General features: G+C 34.3%; 1 protein-coding gene across 1 annotated transcript in view; it reads right to left on the bottom strand.

Annotated features, from left to right (window-relative positions):
- Window positions 1-17979, bottom strand: part of LOC150097870 (ATP-binding cassette sub-family C member 1-like) — a 626276-nt gene that overhangs the window by 53844 nt on the left and 554453 nt on the right. Inside the window, exon 25 of the mRNA XM_090406616.1 lies at window positions 10970-11128. Within this exon, the coding sequence (XP_090262742.1) occupies window positions 10970-11128 (159 nt within the window). The remainder of the gene's footprint in view (window positions 1-10969; window positions 11129-17979) is intronic.

Here is a 17979-nt window from a genome sequence, read left to right as displayed (position 1 = left end):
TTCTACCTCACCTCCACGTGGTGCACCCTGGGTGATGCTAAATGAGCTAGAGCAACTGCTGGCAGTCAGACCTATCTTAATGATTGATCTCCTGGCTACAAGCACATGAAATCAGATCTGTTCTCATTATTATATCATTCTCTGTCAAATATGTCTCACAGCAATGATTTGTGGACAGATTAATTCTATCAATGATCCAAAACTTTCCCCCTTTATTCCTACTAATCCTTGCAGTGACATAAAAGCTTGCACCTGGTGTCCCTTTCCTTTTCTGAAATTCCTCACCCTTATTATCATTACACAAAACATAATTAATAAAAATTAATAAACATTACTTTAAGTTAAAGAAAACACAAACAAAACATCCAGATTTAATTTTATTAAGTAATTCATTTCTTTTTATCAAGTACTGCAAATTTGAATAAAAATTTATTTAAAATACACACAGATTTTTTTTTTATTATGAGGCTAGAAGTTTAGCAAATCTGGAAGGGTCAAAGAAATCAATAACTGAGCAGAACTGAGGTTGTGTGCACACAATGCAATCTGGTGGGCTGCATATATATCCTTGTGGACATGTATAATGCTATGCATAATTAATAGCATTATACATGTCCGCAAGGATATGTGCTTTGCATTATGGGATACTAAAGCAAGAGATGTGAAGTTATTAGTTTCTATATACAAGTTGCCTCAGTCCTGAAAATACTTCAGGCACAAACTTTGTTTGCTTATACTTGGATAAGGGATTAAACGAAATATACGATTTCTTGATATCTTTAATTTATAGTATTACCAAGGGAAAAACTTCCAACAATTATTAGTTGTTAAAATTTGAAAAATAGACTTACTAGTTTTGCAGACCTAAAAAGAACTGGTGGCTTCATCATAGCTTAATAACTATCAAAAATATATAAACAGATGACAGAGCTGACCAAATGCTGAAAAACCATTACAAGAAAAAAAAAAAAAAAATACATTCATATTAACAGATAAACATAAAATCACGTGATATGCACTAGATGTCTGCAGTTAATGACAGAAGATGATTGTGAGAAGTTGAAATCTATGATGTTAAAAGGAAGCTTTAATAAACAATTTCCACATGTTACTTAATATCAGTTGTTCATTTTTATTTAGAAAGTTCAGATTCCTTCAGAACTTTGGAATAAAAATTTTCTTTAATATAAAGCATAGTTGAAATGTTCCAATTAACTGCATAGTTGGTATTATAAGAATGGTTAGCCAGACCAGATCTATCTTTTCTTTTATACTTGACATATGCAACATATTCTTTCTTTCTCACCTCAAATCTATGTCTTGTTTATATTACTGGGTATTTGTGGAAAGTTGTGCTATCTTTAAGAGACCTAAGGAGGCTGCAAACAGTTTGAACTGATTTAAAAGTTACTCTGATGTTGTGATCTTTGAAAAGAGATGCTATTTTAATTAATAGACTGCTAACACATGGGATTGTGATCTGAAGTTGAAGTCTGGTCTTTCTTGAGTTGGTCTTCATTCTGTATAATAGAAACTGCTCAAGGATAATTTCCATATATGTAGATTTATAATATGCTTTAAGAGCAACATTATTTTTAAACTTGTTAGTGATGAGAACATCAAGGAAAGGCATTCCACCTTTTTTTTCAAGCTATGATGTGAATTTGATAGTAGGTTTGTAAGAGTCAAGAGAATGGAGAACTTGTTGCAGATTTGGGAGATGTTTCCAAATATCATCAACGTATCTCTGCCAAATTGCTTGTTTTAGACTCATTTCCACTAGGAAAGTCTACTCAAAGATCTCTGCTGAAGGAAGAGAGAGAGAGAGAGAGAGAGAGGGGGGGGTGCAGGCTGCCAATTGGAAGTCCAAATTGTTGCTTGTGAAACAAATTATTCCACCAAAAAAAAAAAAGAAACTGGAGGCAGTGTTCAAATAAGCTAGTGATACCTGGTGGGAAAAAAGTCTACAATAAGGTTTAACAAATCATTTACAGGAACACTAGTGAATACAGATACTATGTAAAGACTAACAATAATGCCAGTGGATGTTACATGTAAACATGATAGCTTCTGTACAAAATGGGATTAAATTTTTTATATAAGAGTAGCCAGATGTTTTGATAAGGCATAAGTTGAAGAACTGGTGCCATCTATGATTGGTCACAAAGAAATGGCAGTTTTGTGTATTTTAGGAAGTCTGTAAAATTGTAAGAAATAGGATACAATGACTTGAGCTTTCATAATAATTCGGGAGGCAGTTTAGTTCATTTTTAAGTAAACTTTTTTTTTGTCAGAAAAAAAAAAAAAATTTAATTTTTTTCATTATAATCTTCTATATTTAGACGTACCATTGTATTCCCTTTATCAGCCCTCAGAATTATAATGTTTCCATTCTTTCTAAGTGATAGATAGTAGAGCTTTCATTTCCTTTGTTAGCATGAATCTGTTTATTTTTCTTGTAATGGTTTAGCCAACTCTGTTATCTATTTATATATTTTTGATGTTTATTAATCCCTGATGAAGCCAACAGTTCTTTTTAGGTGTGTGCAACTAGTAGGTATATTTTTCAAATTTTAATCCCTAATAAATTTCCTTGTTGTTACTGAGGTCTCGATCTCTTTTTCACAAATGATCCTGCTATACATGTGGTGGAGTTTTGTGTGTGAATTCATCTGTGTATGGACATGTATGTATCCATACATGCATGTTAGAAAGTGAATAGAAGAATATTGTCCAAACTGGATATTACAAAAGTCTCTTGGTCCTGATGGCATTTCTCTGATTGGGCAGGAGGTGTGGGCTAGAGTGTTACAACTTTCTGAATTAGCATTTTATTCTCACCTGTTTCTATTATTTATCCTACAGCCTAGAAATTTGCTCATATTCGATACATTCCTATGAAGGCTGACAGATCTTTACCAACTAATTATCATCCAGCATCATTCACTCTTCAGTTTTTCCTCACATAATGGATAAAACCATTAACATTAAACTTCTTTGCTGCCTTGATCCTCTCAACTAATAAATGATGGCCAGTAAAATTCTGCCACTGTTGATCGACAAAAGATCTTTTGCTTATGTCACCCACTTTTGGACAAATGTCACTAAAAAGTTGGAGAATCTCAAGTGTGTTCGGCAAAAAAAGGCTGATCAAGTAAATTTCCATCACAGTCTGTCTTCTGATGTCTGCAGCTTGGTTGCCTTTTTGTCTGAATGCAGATTATATGTGATAGTAAAATGACCTTTATCCTCAAACTTTGCAATGAATACTAGTGTTTCAAAGGCTCTGTTCTTTCATCTACTCTTTTCTTCTATATACCAATAACTTTCTCCAGTTGGCTGCAAATCCCATGCAGAGTTTTACTAACATCGTACTACACTTCTCTATATTCTACAGATACCCAAATTCTTTCTGTCTTAATTTTGACACAATACCAATATTTCTAGACAAGATCAGATTTTTGTTCTCTGGATTGCACTAACCTAAAATCTCTCTTGGTTTAAATATGGTTCTCTCCTCTCTCTCTCTCTCTTTCTTGTTCAAGGCATTATTTTATCTCTGAACAGCTAATAATTCTAAACAAATCAGAAATATGTCTCATCACTGAAACACTCATATTTGGCATAGCGCCCCTAAGGGCTCTCTAAATTCAGAACAAACGAATAATTAGGTTGATTAATGATCCATCTCTTGCCAATTCACACAAGATGTTCTGTTTCTGCTGCCTGCATTTTTTGCAAAATTTCTAAGGGCAGTGCTTTTCAGAACTGGCATCAGTAATCCCCCCCCCCCCCCAATCCCTTTTAAATCTTATAAAACAGGTGTAGCAGCTATTCAATGCTCCATCAGTGTTCAACTTCAAAAACTCTCATGGAACAAATATTTCTTCATTCATTCATTCATTCCTTCTGCTACTGTCATTTGGAAAAATCTTTCTTCTTATATATGTCCTAAACTCAGATCTTCAAAGTCAATATTAACAAATTGCTTCTTTCTATTTCCATAGTGATGGCTCAATTTAAAAGGATAGAAGGCATACCATAAGAAGGTAATTTGCTCAGAAGCTCTCTATGCCAGACCCTATCAAATGTTTGAGAAGTCAAGTACAGCAGCAGGTTTCTCTAAACCTTTCCATGGCAAATGTCCAGAGAAGACGATGTAGGTGAGAAGATTTGCTGTGGATTATCAGTGGCAGAATTTGTATTGATTACTGCTGATTAGTAGTTCTCCAGGTGAAGAATTAAATGTCACTAAAATGAGAGAAACAGATCGATATTTTAATCAGATTTTTATCACCTTGAGTGGGCAGGATGTGGGCTTACTTCCATGTTGTGGGATGGAAGCCTGCCAAGTATAACAGGATATAGAGATGATGATAAAGAGCAGGTCTTATTTCAGGAATCATCTCTTAAGTATAACATTTTAAAGGCTTCTGGTCCCTGTGGGATACCATTATGACAAGAATTTCTTGTATCTTTGTTGTTCATGATTCTTCTGATGTTATTGGTGGAAGGCCACAGAAGGCAAGAAGTACACTTCTTCCTAGTATAGGTAGGAGATGATTTGTCTTGGTGATCTTTGCAGGAGGTGGAAGAGAAGAATGATGCCAGGAGGTCAGCTTTTCTTTAGTAGCAATAGAGCAATCTGGGTTAAGCAGAAATGAACAGAAGTTGCATACAAGGATCTTTGCAAGGGATCAGAAAGAATGACAGCTATTTATATAATAGGTGTGTTTTCTGTATTTAGCTGTTTCAAAGTCTGGCTACTAAACTGTTAATGTTCATTTTGCAACTGTCGAAAGCTTCAACGTATTAGTCTAAGAAGCTGAAATTTTTGTTTCCCCCACCATTTGTCCCACTGTTTGGAAAATCATGGATAGATAACGGCTGGAAATTTGGAATGCAGAAGAAACAAAATATCTAATTCTAACATGGATAATTTCTATAATTATACAGCAAGCATCCAGATATGAAGAGTAGTGTGACCATGCAAAAGAAAACTAGAAATTCCAATGATCTTCCCAATTTTCATTGTTCTAATGCAAAGGCTTGTATTAAGGCTGAGAAAAGGCATTTCACTAGAGTGAAACTTATGAGATTATGGTGCGAGTTACTGAGAGGAGAGTTGTCCTGAACAACATAACTGGAAATAGAACTGGTAGAAAAAAATTTAGTGTTGGGTGAGTGGAGAGAATTGTCAGATATTCTGATTGGTAGATGAAGAATTTGCTTTCAATCACTGCTTAAGCAAACACCTCAGTGTTTCTTCCAGATAGAATTGAAAAAGTGGACCTGTTGGAGTTGTGGATATTAAAGTCACTAAGATGACTTCAGTGTTTGGGTAACTTGATTAGAGAAACAGAAATGAATATTCAAGGTTAAAAAGTCATAGAGGTCAGAGTAGTTTTCAGAATTAAGAGAGCAGTGAAAAGACAGGAGATGAGTGATGCATAATGGAAGAAGGAAACTTCAAGACAGAGATGATCAAAAAGAGGAGATTCTAAATCTAACATCCCTGGCAAGGAATATCAGGATACACAAATGCATATGTACAATCTTTGTGACAGAAGAAATCATGCAGCATTTGGTGGACAGTTAAGGTTCAGATAATACAGATGATCATGAATGTAATTTTTGTGGGGAAAATAAAAATGACATTTGCAATCATTGGTATGGAAAGCTGGGATCAGCAGACCATGCTCTGGATACGCCTTCGCATAGGATTAGACATAGGAAAACACTGATATTACACAGAAGTCATTATAGGTTTGAGAGACTATTTTTAGAAACAGCATGAGCTATAAAGCACTCTTCCAACCTCAACAAGTATGGCTGCATGAATTTGCCAAAGATTTGACAAATTAATGGGATTGAGATCTGATAGCCTGCATTCTCCAAATTAAGTAAGCTCCAATCACTGTCCTTAGTATTTTCCCATAAATTTCTCCGATCACTAAGGACAGTGATCGGAGCTAACTCCGCCTTTACTACGAGTTGCTCTGTCATGAAAGGTTAGTGTGCGCTTGTATCTGCCGAAACTTTTATATAGTTTCTATATATTCGGCATGAAACTCTTGTAGTTTCTCTATTCGGCTTTGAAATAATGTTGGATTCAATATCCACTTAATTTGAATGATTTTGTATCGCCGAAGTGAAGCCTTTTGGCTCTCTTTTGAGTAACTTTATGGTTATCTGGCCCACAGAAGGCACCATCTAAGGACATTAGCTCTGTCACAGTTATTGAATTGCTTTCCACAATTACTTAGTTCAGTACTATGCATAAGTCATAGTCATAATTGTGCTCTGAAGATACTGAGTAGAAAGTCAGTGAAATATTAGTAATTTTAATAAATGTATTTTTTTCTTCTCTTGGTGTTGTTTATACCAAGTGCTATTATGAATAATCAATGACACCAAAGCCTTTCCATATGTATGCAGGAGAGGCTATATATTGAACTTCACCAACCAATTAGTAGCTATTTTATGCCAAAGACTTCTCATTATAAAAGCCTTACTTATTCTATTATTTTGATATTACTCAGTCAGTTCGCCATTGAGACAGTAAAAACTGTCCCAAAATGCATCGCATTTTAAGCAGGTTCACTACTGAAAATGCAACAACAAATTGTTTTTGTTGTTCTTTTTCCTCCATTTTATAACCTTTTCTGTCTTTTTATTGCTGAATTTTATATAAATTTTGCCACTGCAATTACTTAATGTGATTCTCTCAAAAACTTATAGTAGATTTAGTTAAGATAATAACATAACCTGAATGGAGTGAAGAACAAAGTATTATACTATTATTACCCTCACTTGACACTTCTACAGAATCCCAGGACTCAATGAAGGAAGCTCACACTAACCTACATACTGTCTATCATATCTCTCCTTGAACTCATTCAATGATAGCGTATTTGCAACTCATTCAATGTTCACCTACAATAACATTTCATAGATGCTCTGCTTTGGCTTTTTTTTTTTTTTTTTTTTTTTTTTTTAAGTAGTTCCATGGATGTTGCTCTCCACTAAACTTTCCACATAGCTGAACAACTGTGGGACAAATTGGAGCAGTGATTAAGGTCCAGAGCAGCACATCCTTGATCTGTCGCTGAACTCAGTGCTGCTTTGATGGAGGAATGGAGACAAATTCCACCTGATGTCTGCCACACGTCGTGGGAAGTTTCCCTCAAATGGTGCAGGAGGTGATCAAAGCCAAAGGTGGACATACCTGATATTAGAGTTTGCCTGCTGGTATCAATTGTAAATTGCTAAAGTGTCTGGACTGGTAGATAGTGTAGATAGGTGGCATTTGTATCAGAGAACAAACTATGAAACATGAAAGTATAAAAAAAGTTTATATCACCTTTGATATAATTAATAACAGACAATTCAAAAGGCAGAATACCAGCAATGCATTTCACAAGTGAGATGCAATTGTATAAGTGGTATTGTTGGATTCTAATTATGTAGAAAATTGAATAAATGTTATTTGATTCAGAATCAACATGATTTTCCATCACAAAGGCTGCGTTTGTAAATATTATTTAATGTAAATAACTTAAATTATAATTTGATATCATATAACTACCTTAATTATATCAAATATTTAATTATTTAATCAAAGAAATGTGTTAATGGTAAATAGATTCTGTATTAAATATTATTAAGCTATTTTATTTATTGTTATGTCAATATTATATAAATTTGTGTTTGCAATATTAACTACGCATTTATTGAAAAGCAAATATTCTAATTATTCCTATTTGTGTATAATGCTTAATGTATGTAATGACTCAATGTAGTAGTATAGCCTTGTCTAACATTGGCGAGAATGTTTATGTTTGTCTGTTGTCATGGAGACGCGTGAAATAAACGAGCGCGAGTGAAACAGAGCGTGGGCTGAAGAGAGAATAAAAAAATATATATAAAAAGTAAGGAGTTGGGACGGAAACTTGGAAGTGGAAGGAACCAGGGTGATAAAATAAAGAAGTAGAAGTAAATAAAAGGTTCTTAAGGGTAGGAGTTAAGTGGATAATTTTTATAAGTGAGCAAGAACGTAACGAATTTTATAGTTAGCTGAAATTGAAATCAGCAGTAATAATAGAAGGAAAATTAAAGCTACAATCGGATAAAGTACAAAGCTGAACATTCAAGGAAGAATTCTGAATAAACCCAGCTGATCTAGTATTGCAGCTTATTTCCTATTTGTCCTAAAGAGAACCTCACAGTGTTTTAATTAATTTATGAGTGGTAATAAGGATAGTTGAAGTGCCCTAATTGATGTCAAGAATTCTGAAGCGTAATTGATAGTGCTTTAAGTATAACTGCAGATAAGTTTTGTAGATGTGTTTTTATTCTTTAAGTGTGATAAGTAAATTCCAGAAGTTTGCTCACAACATATTAGATGTTCTAGGAACCATTTCCGGTAAGGTCTTTCATAGTGAATTATTAACTTTAACTGTGGAAACCCTTCGTGATTGAGAGTTGGAGATAGGAATTGTTTGAAAGATATTTTCAGCTATTAGATCCTGTAATATTTTGAACCTACAGCATGACTGAAAAATGTGTGAAAACTAATTAGATTGGATGTTCTATTATATTCATTTAAGTGTGAAAACTTTATAACCCAGAAACTAAGAAAGTGTATGTGAAGACTTGGAAGATTGTGCTAATGTAATTGACTTGACTTAATGTTTGACTTATTTCTATTGTTTAAAATTAGAAGTAAAATTTATGTAAGTGTTATATGACCTATATTAAATGCTTTATTTGTTAACCTAACTGTTGTAATTGCCTGAAATTCTTTTTACTGCACCGTTCACAAAAATTCGAATCTAGTGGGAATCCCAAAGAGAGAAAATAAATACTTCGGCCTGAATGAATGAAAAGACTGCTAACTAATTTTGAATTGATCCTACTATTTCATATAGACTTATCTAAGGATAGAGTGGTGCAGTATAATAGAAATTTCTCTACCCTTTAATCAGTGATCAATTTACAATTAGTTTTCTTTTATTTTATGAAAGTGACTTTTAACAAGATGGCGGATTCGAACATCAAGAGAACAACGTCACGACAGTATGAAGGCAACAAAATAAATTAAACTTACTAAGCATAAGATTTTCTAAAATTTTTGGTAAGGGAACAGAGTCATTCTGATTCACATCTGAGCAGTGTAAGTGCAGACCTTTCTTTGAATTGGTGCTCAAATTTAAAACAGCACTATGTATGGGATGAGTTTGAGATCTGAAGATTCATAGTTCGTGTTGACTGTGTTTTGAGCTGACAAAGAGAGATTTTTTATAACAGATGTAGATTGATGTCACTGAAGACTTTGACTAACAGAAGGTCCTGATTGTCAAAAGTGTGAGAGACAGCAATCACAAACAATGTGGTAAACACCTGAGAAGAGATGAGGAGATAGTTTATCCTTAGTGGTCGGTAACAAAGAGCACAATATACTAACAGGAAAGGAGGTAGACACAAAGTTACAATTTTTCAGAATTCTTGAAATCAGTTCTGAGATTTCAGTAACACAGGATGCTTGCATGCAGCATTGGAGTTTAGAGATAGTGTTTTTAGAGATAGTGTTGTACATATCTATAATATGATATCATGGATCTTCTTTGGTTTATAGCTCTTCTGCTGTGTATTATTTTGATAGTGTCCAGCTCCTGTTTTAGATCAGAGTTGAAGATGATGTGTACTCGATTGAGTAGAATTTTGATTGTACAAATTGTCTGAATCAGGACAATGTGCTGAATTTTGTTGTAGGTACTGGCCTGTAAAGGTAAGTTTACATCATCATCATAACTCTAATTACGGATAGAGACCATATCTAATATCCTTGTTTGAGGTCTACCCAGCCTTCTCTTTCCGATTGGTTTATATTTTATTATTTGTTTAGGATATCGGGTGCTGGCCATTCGGTTTATCCAATTTTGTTTGTAATTGTTTAGTTTTTCTTCTATTGATTTTATTTTTAGTTCTTTTAATATATCTTCATTTTTTTTTTTGGTCTAATAATGTGTATAGGTGTTTACAATATGCTGAAACAGTTAGACAGCTAGTGAAGAGTTGGAAATAAGGATGTCAAGGAAAGCGGAAAGCTAATTTTCCATATTCCACATCACAGCTAATCTCAAATATCATACCTCATAGTAAATGTATCAAATAAAATAATGAATGAAATAATATAATAAATTAACTAAATAGAGAGACATAAGTGGACAACATAATAATAAAAATTATCGATGGAATGACACTTATGTAAGAAAAAAATCTTTATTACTTACAGAATTTTCGGCTAGGTTTTTTAGCCATTCTCAATGCATACAGATGCATTGCACTTAAAATGTACACACGTGACTATGTATGCTATTAATTGCAAGAGGATAGCTAAGTCTCCAACTATTAAAATTCAAAGAATAAATAATCATTAATTCAAGAAACACAGGAATGAGGCATGTTAGTCGACTTTCCAAAAATGTTAATGTTTAAGGCAGTCATAACTTTCTTTCTTTCTTTCTATAATCTTTCAAGTAAAAAATAACTTTTGTGCAATACTTTATTTTATTCCAGTGAATTTTAGGCCTACTGGATAAGGCATGGCATGTGTTAAACAAGGCTTATCTAATTCATGAAGTAGAATATAATAACAGCATTAAAATAATAAAATCAAAAATTGCAAAAACAATAAAATAGTAATAATAAAATACAACCATAGCAAAATAATCATAAATAATGAAATAATTGCAGCTAATCATAAATGATTAGAGAATAAATAATAATAATAATGAGGAAGGAAAAACTAAATGCTCTAAAAATTCACACAATAATCAGAACCTATTCAGGTGTGCTGTATTTTTTAATTTTAAACATTATTTATTACAAAATTAATAATAATAATAATAATAAAAGAGTTGAAGGAGCTTATTTATTATTTTTTTAACCATGGGAACAAGCTTACCTGTGGTATTATTGTAATACGAGATCTTAAATCATGGAGGCCAATAACTGTTATATCAAGTCCATCAATAAGAATAGTGCCAGATGTTGGTTCAATAATACGAAATAGAGCAAGTGTGAGTGATGATTTTCCAGCACCTGTTCTTCCAACTATTCCAATCTATAAGTGAAAACAGATTTTGTAATAAGAATATAACAAAATAAATTATTCACTATTAATTCATGATAAATATATTCAAAATACAATGTAGTTCTGGAGTACAAAAATATGTGATGCATTCAGTATATCTAAGGTATTTGGAATATATAACTGCATTTATAATTTGTACAAAATTAGTGAACAGAAAGAAATATACAAGATTTACTTGTTTGACAGACTCGTTTTTCGATTGAAATCAGCACAAGGCTGAAGCTGCATGAGTTTTGATTCCAATAAAAGTGAATTATTTTGTCAATCTATCCTTTTGATGGAAGAATTATTTATTTTTATTATTTTTAGATCTTTCCTGAAATTCTACTAATTGTGGTAGCATTTTTATTTAGCAGATCTATGGAATTTTCACAATTTCTGATTATTTTTTTATTGCCAATTTAATCTCAAGGCATGTGCTTTTCATTTCTTATTTGAATTTTTAGACAAACTAATTTTTTTTTCAAGATGGCAGTCATCAACTTTAGGTGTTGTTTCTTGTTCCCCCCCCCCCCCCCCCCACACACACACTCCCTTTTGTACTCTGCTGTGTGGGCCCTAAGCTAAATCTACAATTCATTTTTTGTTAGCTTTATATACACAAGGGAATATGAATGACCATAATGACATTAAGTGTTCGGAGTACAAAGTTTGGAGTCTTTCTTCTATGCAAAAAATTGATATCCACATAACTTTTTTTAAAAAAGTTATGTGGTTATGTGGATATTAAGAAAAATTGATCTCCTATTCTGTTATTTTCACCCTTTAGCCTAGTTAGCCTTTTGAAAAATAAAGAAAAACTGCAATTTTTTTAATATTTCCGAATTTAGGGGACACAAAACACACGTGTTGAAATGATTATTTTATTTATTATTAATAAAATATAACAATTTGACGTTTCGACCCCTGTATTGAGGTCATCATCATCAGGACACATGTGTATAGGAAACCAAGCTACATGCTCTTGCACTCTGTAGTGGTAAATTAAATCTACGCTGTGCCAGCAAAGGTTGGTTGATTGGTAGAGCCTCTGCTACTAATGGCTCACAAAAAGTTAAGCAAGTTCAAGTGCGGTTAGTAGCTGGAAGGGATTCAATCGTTCGATGCTGTTGACACGCTCGATGAGTCTTTCGACTCCCTGGAGGTGTCACATAATAATAATAATAACAATTAATCTTTTTCTTAGCCTGACTTCTAGCGATAAATAAATAAAATAATATAAAAGTTTAAAAAATAATAATTAAATAAAAAATTATAATTAATAAAAAAACTACAATAAACTCTGCTAAAGTCCTCATGTACTAAGATTCTTCTGGACTTGTACAGTTCAAGTTGTATGGAATCATAAGGGAAAAAAAACATTTCACCAAGTCTTCTTGTATTGGGATTTTTCTTTGGCTTGTTCTGGTTGCTATAAAGGTTGCAGATGGGGCCTCCACATTTCTTGGAATGGTTAGGCCATCATTTTTGTTCAGATTTGGGTTATGTTTGAGTATTTCACATGCTTCTTTGAATTTCCTCTCGAACCAGGTTTCGGTGTGGTGTAGGGACTTGGTATTTTTCCAATCAATTCTGTGGTAAGTTTGGAGTGCGTGGTCAGAAAGGCCAGTTTTTCCAAAATGGAGGTATTTAATGTGTCGTTTGTGTTCGTCCTTCCTAATTGGGATGGTTCGCCCTGTTTCCCCTATGTACGGTAGGTTACATGTGCATTGTATTTTGTATACCCCTGGGTGGGCTAGTTATGGAAGAGGATCTTTAGAAGAACCGAGTAGGTGTCTTAATTTTGTTGGGGGTTTAAAGGTGGTTTTGTGGTTATATTTGTGAAGTGTTCTGTCTATTTTTTCAGAAATGCCTCTAATATAAGGTATGGCAATAGCATTCTTGAAATCTTTTTTGTTTTTAGTGGTATCTCTGTGGAGGATCTTGTGAATAGTTTTTTACTGTATCCATTTTTTATAAATGTATGGTTGATGATCTTGTATTCTTGGTTTAGAGCTTCTTAATTTGAACAGATAGTTTGAGCTCTGTGTTTAAGGGTGTTTATGATCCCTAGTTTTTGTGTTAGGTGGTGATAAGAAATTTTTTGTATGTACTGGCCTGTGTGTGTGTGTAGGTTTGCAGTAGACTGAGAAGGAGAGACAGCCTGAGGGAAGACGTGTGACAAATGTGTTTAGGAACGGAAGAGAGTTGTTTTTTTTTCTACTGAGTTGGATATGTTTGTGTTATTTGTTCGGGTGGCTAAGGAATGTATTTAGTGCTTCGCGGCCGTGGGGCCAAATGGCGAAAATATCATCGATGTATCTGATCCAAATTTTGGGCTTTAGGCACGCTGGCTCTAGAGCTCATTGCTCAAAGTCTTCCATGTAAAAGTTAGCATTGGGGGAAAAGTGGTGAGCTCATGGCTGTACCCTCTTTTTTGAAGGTAAAAATTGTTTTGCCAGACAAAAATTTGGAGCAGAGTACATGTGCAAAGAGGGCCATGATGTCGTGTGGAATATGTTCTGTAGGAGTAAGATAGTATCACTGATTGGGATATTGGTGAAAAGGGAAGTTATATCAAAGCTGACTAATAAATCTTGGTCGTTGAGTGTAGTGTTTTTAATTTTGTTTATGAAATGTGTATTTTATATGTAGGAAGGGAACTGACCTACCAATTCCTTGAGTTTGGCCACTAATTTTTTGGCTAAGTGGTAATTTGGGCTGTCGATTCCTTCAACAATCGGATGTTGTGGTGTGTCTGTTTTGTGTATTTTTGGCAGGTCATAAATTCTGGGCTCGCGGGTATAATGAGGTATAAGTTTTTTGTTGTTTCTTCCGGGCATGTGTTAACAGATTTAATTAATTCGGTTGTTTTCTTTTTGATATGTTTCGTGGGATTGTAGTTTACCATTTGGTAGGTGTTGTGGTCTGTGGTAACCTACACACACATTTATTTATTTTATTTATTAATTATAATTTTTTATATATATATATATATATATATATATTTTATTTTTATTCATTTTTTGATTTTTCAACTTTTATTTTATTTTATTTAATTATCGCTAGAGGTCAGGCTAAGAAAAAGATTAATTAACAGCGTAGATTTAATTTACCAGTACAGAGTGCAAGAGCATGTAGCTTGGTTCCCTATACACATGTATCCTTCTGATGATGACCTCAATACATGGATCAAAACGCCAAATCGTTATTTTATTAATAATAAGTAAAATAATCATTTCAACATGTGTGTTTTGTGTCCCTAAATTCGGAAATATGAATGCTGATCACCGTGTAACCTTAAAAGAAAAAGTGCAATTTTTTTGTTACATCTTTCAATGTATTTAGTACATTATTATTAACACCAGACCTGGATGGAGTCAAAAGACTCATCGTGGGAGGCAAACAATGTTGCACAAACAATGTTGCCCATCAAACTGTGCTTTAAACTCATACAATTTATACTCATACTTTGCCTGACATTCACCACAATCGTCAGGCAAAGCATTCTGCTGACCAGCCATTCTCCATGCAAAGAAGCTACTCCTTATGTCCCTGCTCACACTTTCCTTATACAAATTCCAGCTATGTTCTCTTGTTCTATCCCCTTTTCCCATTCTATGAAAAATTTCTTCCACATTAACCTGATAACAACTCTTTACCAACTTGTCTCAATTATATTCACTCTCTTCTTCTATTCACAAAGCTTTGTAAACTGCATTCCCTCAATCTGTCCTCATATCCTGCATCCTAAAGACCTTAATCAGTCTTCTTTAGACCCTTTCCAACATATCCCATTACCATGAAAAAGAGGACACCAAATCTGTGCACAATAATCTATGAGGCCTGAACCGGGCCTTATACAATGGAACCAGAACCTCTTTATTTTTGCAAGTTAAGGTCCTCTGCATCGTTGCCATAATCTGATGTTTTCACAACGTCTGCAATGTGACCTCTGAACTTCAGATCCTTGTCCACCACCACTCCAAGGTCACTTATCTCAACTTCCTCCAAAATTTCCCCACCAAGTGTTTACTTTGCATCCTGTTGTTCCGTACCAAATTTCAGAACCTTACACTTGGTAACACTGAATTAAGTTCCATACTGTAACCCACTCATACAATTTATTCAAATACTCCTGTAAGGCCACAATATCTGCTTGATTCCTTATCACTCTTGCCAGTTTTGCATGATCTAAAAGCAGCTGTATATCACTAGTTAAACCTATCCCAATATCATTAATATACAAATTAAATAACAATGGTACTAAAACAGATCCCCTGTGGCCAATATTCCCCCTAATTTTTTGCTGTGAGTTTGTGCAGAAATTTGCATGTGTGCAAATTTCGTAATTGAAGGATTTAGCATATTCAGATTCATTGTGATTTAGTATGAACCTTAACTTAGAGTGAATTTTGATCCATTGAGTATTTAAATTTTCTTAACTGTAAATGTTTTATGTTTTTCCAATAAACATGTTTTGTACCTTATACCTGAGTTTATGTCTGATTACGAATTCAAACCACCACTTATGAAATAGAACCTTTTGGCGGGATGGAATTTAGATATAATTGCTTGAGTGAGATTCGAGTCACGACTGCTAACTGAATCTGCACAGCGCTAGCGTGAGATTAATTATTATGTGTATCCCTTTTGAATTTAGAATTATTTCCCTGAACAAGAGTCTCCTCTGTTATAGGATTTTGGCTGGCGCAGCATAATAAAAATTTTGCCAATATCTGAAGAGGAGATAAATCTGAATTAATATTTTAAGGGCACGACAGTAGATTAGAAGGAGGGCTATTTAGAGGTAGTCAAAGGTAAAATATAGACGTAAACAGCAACATAACAGCATGCAGATGCACACAGCTTAGAGGGAACATTGCCTGTGGCACACCACTTGTGATCTTCATCTTCTGGGATACTGCATCCCCATACACAACTTGCTGATACCTATTTGAAAGCCATTCACCAATCCAAGTTACCTAGTCTATCATCCAATGCCATTTACTTCAGTTTAGTGACTAACTTGTGGTGTGTCAATCTATCAAAAGCCTTTGAAAATTTAAGTATACCACTGTATATGCATCTCCTTTGTCCAATACAGTCATCACCTTGTTATAGTACATAAGCAACTTTGCCTTCCTTTCTTCCACTCTTTTGGGACTTGCGCTGTTGCAAGGGTCTTGTTAAACAGGTAGGCCAAGGCTGATGCTAGCTCCTTGGATCGTTCCCTTAAGTTGATATGTCATCAAATCCTATTGCCTTATTGATGTCTAGCTTACTCAACTCTTCATATACCTCTTGTTTTCTCACCATTAATTCTTCTCTCATTTCATTCTCTATACTTGAGCTGATATCACACCGATGATGAAATACCCATGTTAAACTACTCACTGAATACCTTGAGTATGTCCTCTATAACAGTCACCAATCTTCCGCTTTCATCAATAACAGCATCTTACCATAATTATTTTGCCTTGTACTTGCCACATGTTGAATAAACTCTTGAGGGTTGTTCTTGGCCCAATTTGCTAATTTCTACTCATATAGTACTTTTGTTGTCCTTATCAACTGAGCCACTCTCTCTCTCCTGGCCTGCTCTTTATACTCTTTAGACAACTAATTATTACTATATCCATCTTGTGCTACCGCTACCTCCAAAGTGCCTTCTTCTTCCAGATTTCATGCTTCATCCCCTTGTTAAATCCAATTTTACACCTACCTTATTCAGCCTTTTGATCTTCAGAATACATCCACATGTTGATGCTGTTTGTATTTCTTTGTCAGTTCAGAATTATTTCAGATAATTTTCAGCATTTATTTCCTTACTGCTCAACTCCTTATTCCATGCTATAGCTCCAAGCTGTCTCCTAAGCTTGTCATAATCGCTAGCCTTGTACTTCTACATTTATCTCTCCTCATAGAAGTCTTTATATGGCTAGTCACAACCCATGCAATCACTTCATGATCACTCTCACAAACTGGAGGGAAGTGCGAATCCACTCACAATTACAGCATTTATTTCCTTACTGCTCAACTCCTCATTCCGTGCTATAGCTCCAAGCTAACTCCTAAGCTTGTCATAATCACTAGCCTTGTACTTTTACATTTATTCTTTCCTCACAGAAGTCTTCATATGGCTAGTCATGTTCCACACAATCACTTCATGAGCACTCTCGCAAACTGGAAGGAAGTGCAAAATCCACTCACAATTACATTGTCTGATGAAATAATCAGATCTAAAACTCTCAATCCTTACATGCTCTCCTTTATAGACATACTCCCTGAGATAGCTGTCTCTCAAGAACACAAGAAATTCATTTTCCTTATTCCCAAATGTTATCTCTTCATTCCAATCTACCACCATAATTGAAATCATCCATTCCTTGTTTACTAAATGAAGTTGCTTATATACTTCTGCATCACCACCCTCCATAATCCCTGGCCTATAAGAACATCCAACTGAATATCTCTTCCTGTCAACCTCCACCTCACTGCCTCCAAACCATTTCCAATATTTTTCTCTTTCATGTTTACCTTATGTGGAAATAATTCCACATATGGTAAACAGCAGCAGCATCCCCCCCCCCCATCCTTTCTATCCTCATGAAAAACATGTTACCCTTCCATTTCGACTTCCATCAGGATATCATCTTCATTCAACCATGTTTCATTTATTTACAATGATTTTTGGGGTAAACAAAGTCAATCAGTGAAACAATTTAATTTCCCTTATTTTTGATACTCCTGGCATTTGTAAACAAACACAGCTGTTCACTTTTAGTTTTATAACCAGTCCTATCTAAGCCACTTGTTGGTTGTGATTTTTCCCCCACACC

This window comes from Typopeltis vanoorti, chromosome 16 (genome assembly GCF_054136105.1).
Source record: "Typopeltis vanoorti isolate ZY-2024b chromosome 16, IOZ_Tvanoo_1.0, whole genome shotgun sequence".
In the NCBI taxonomy this organism is placed as follows: domain Eukaryota; kingdom Metazoa; phylum Arthropoda; class Arachnida; order Uropygi; family Thelyphonidae; genus Typopeltis; species Typopeltis vanoorti.
This window is presented reverse-complemented; position numbering and strand designations above follow the sequence as displayed.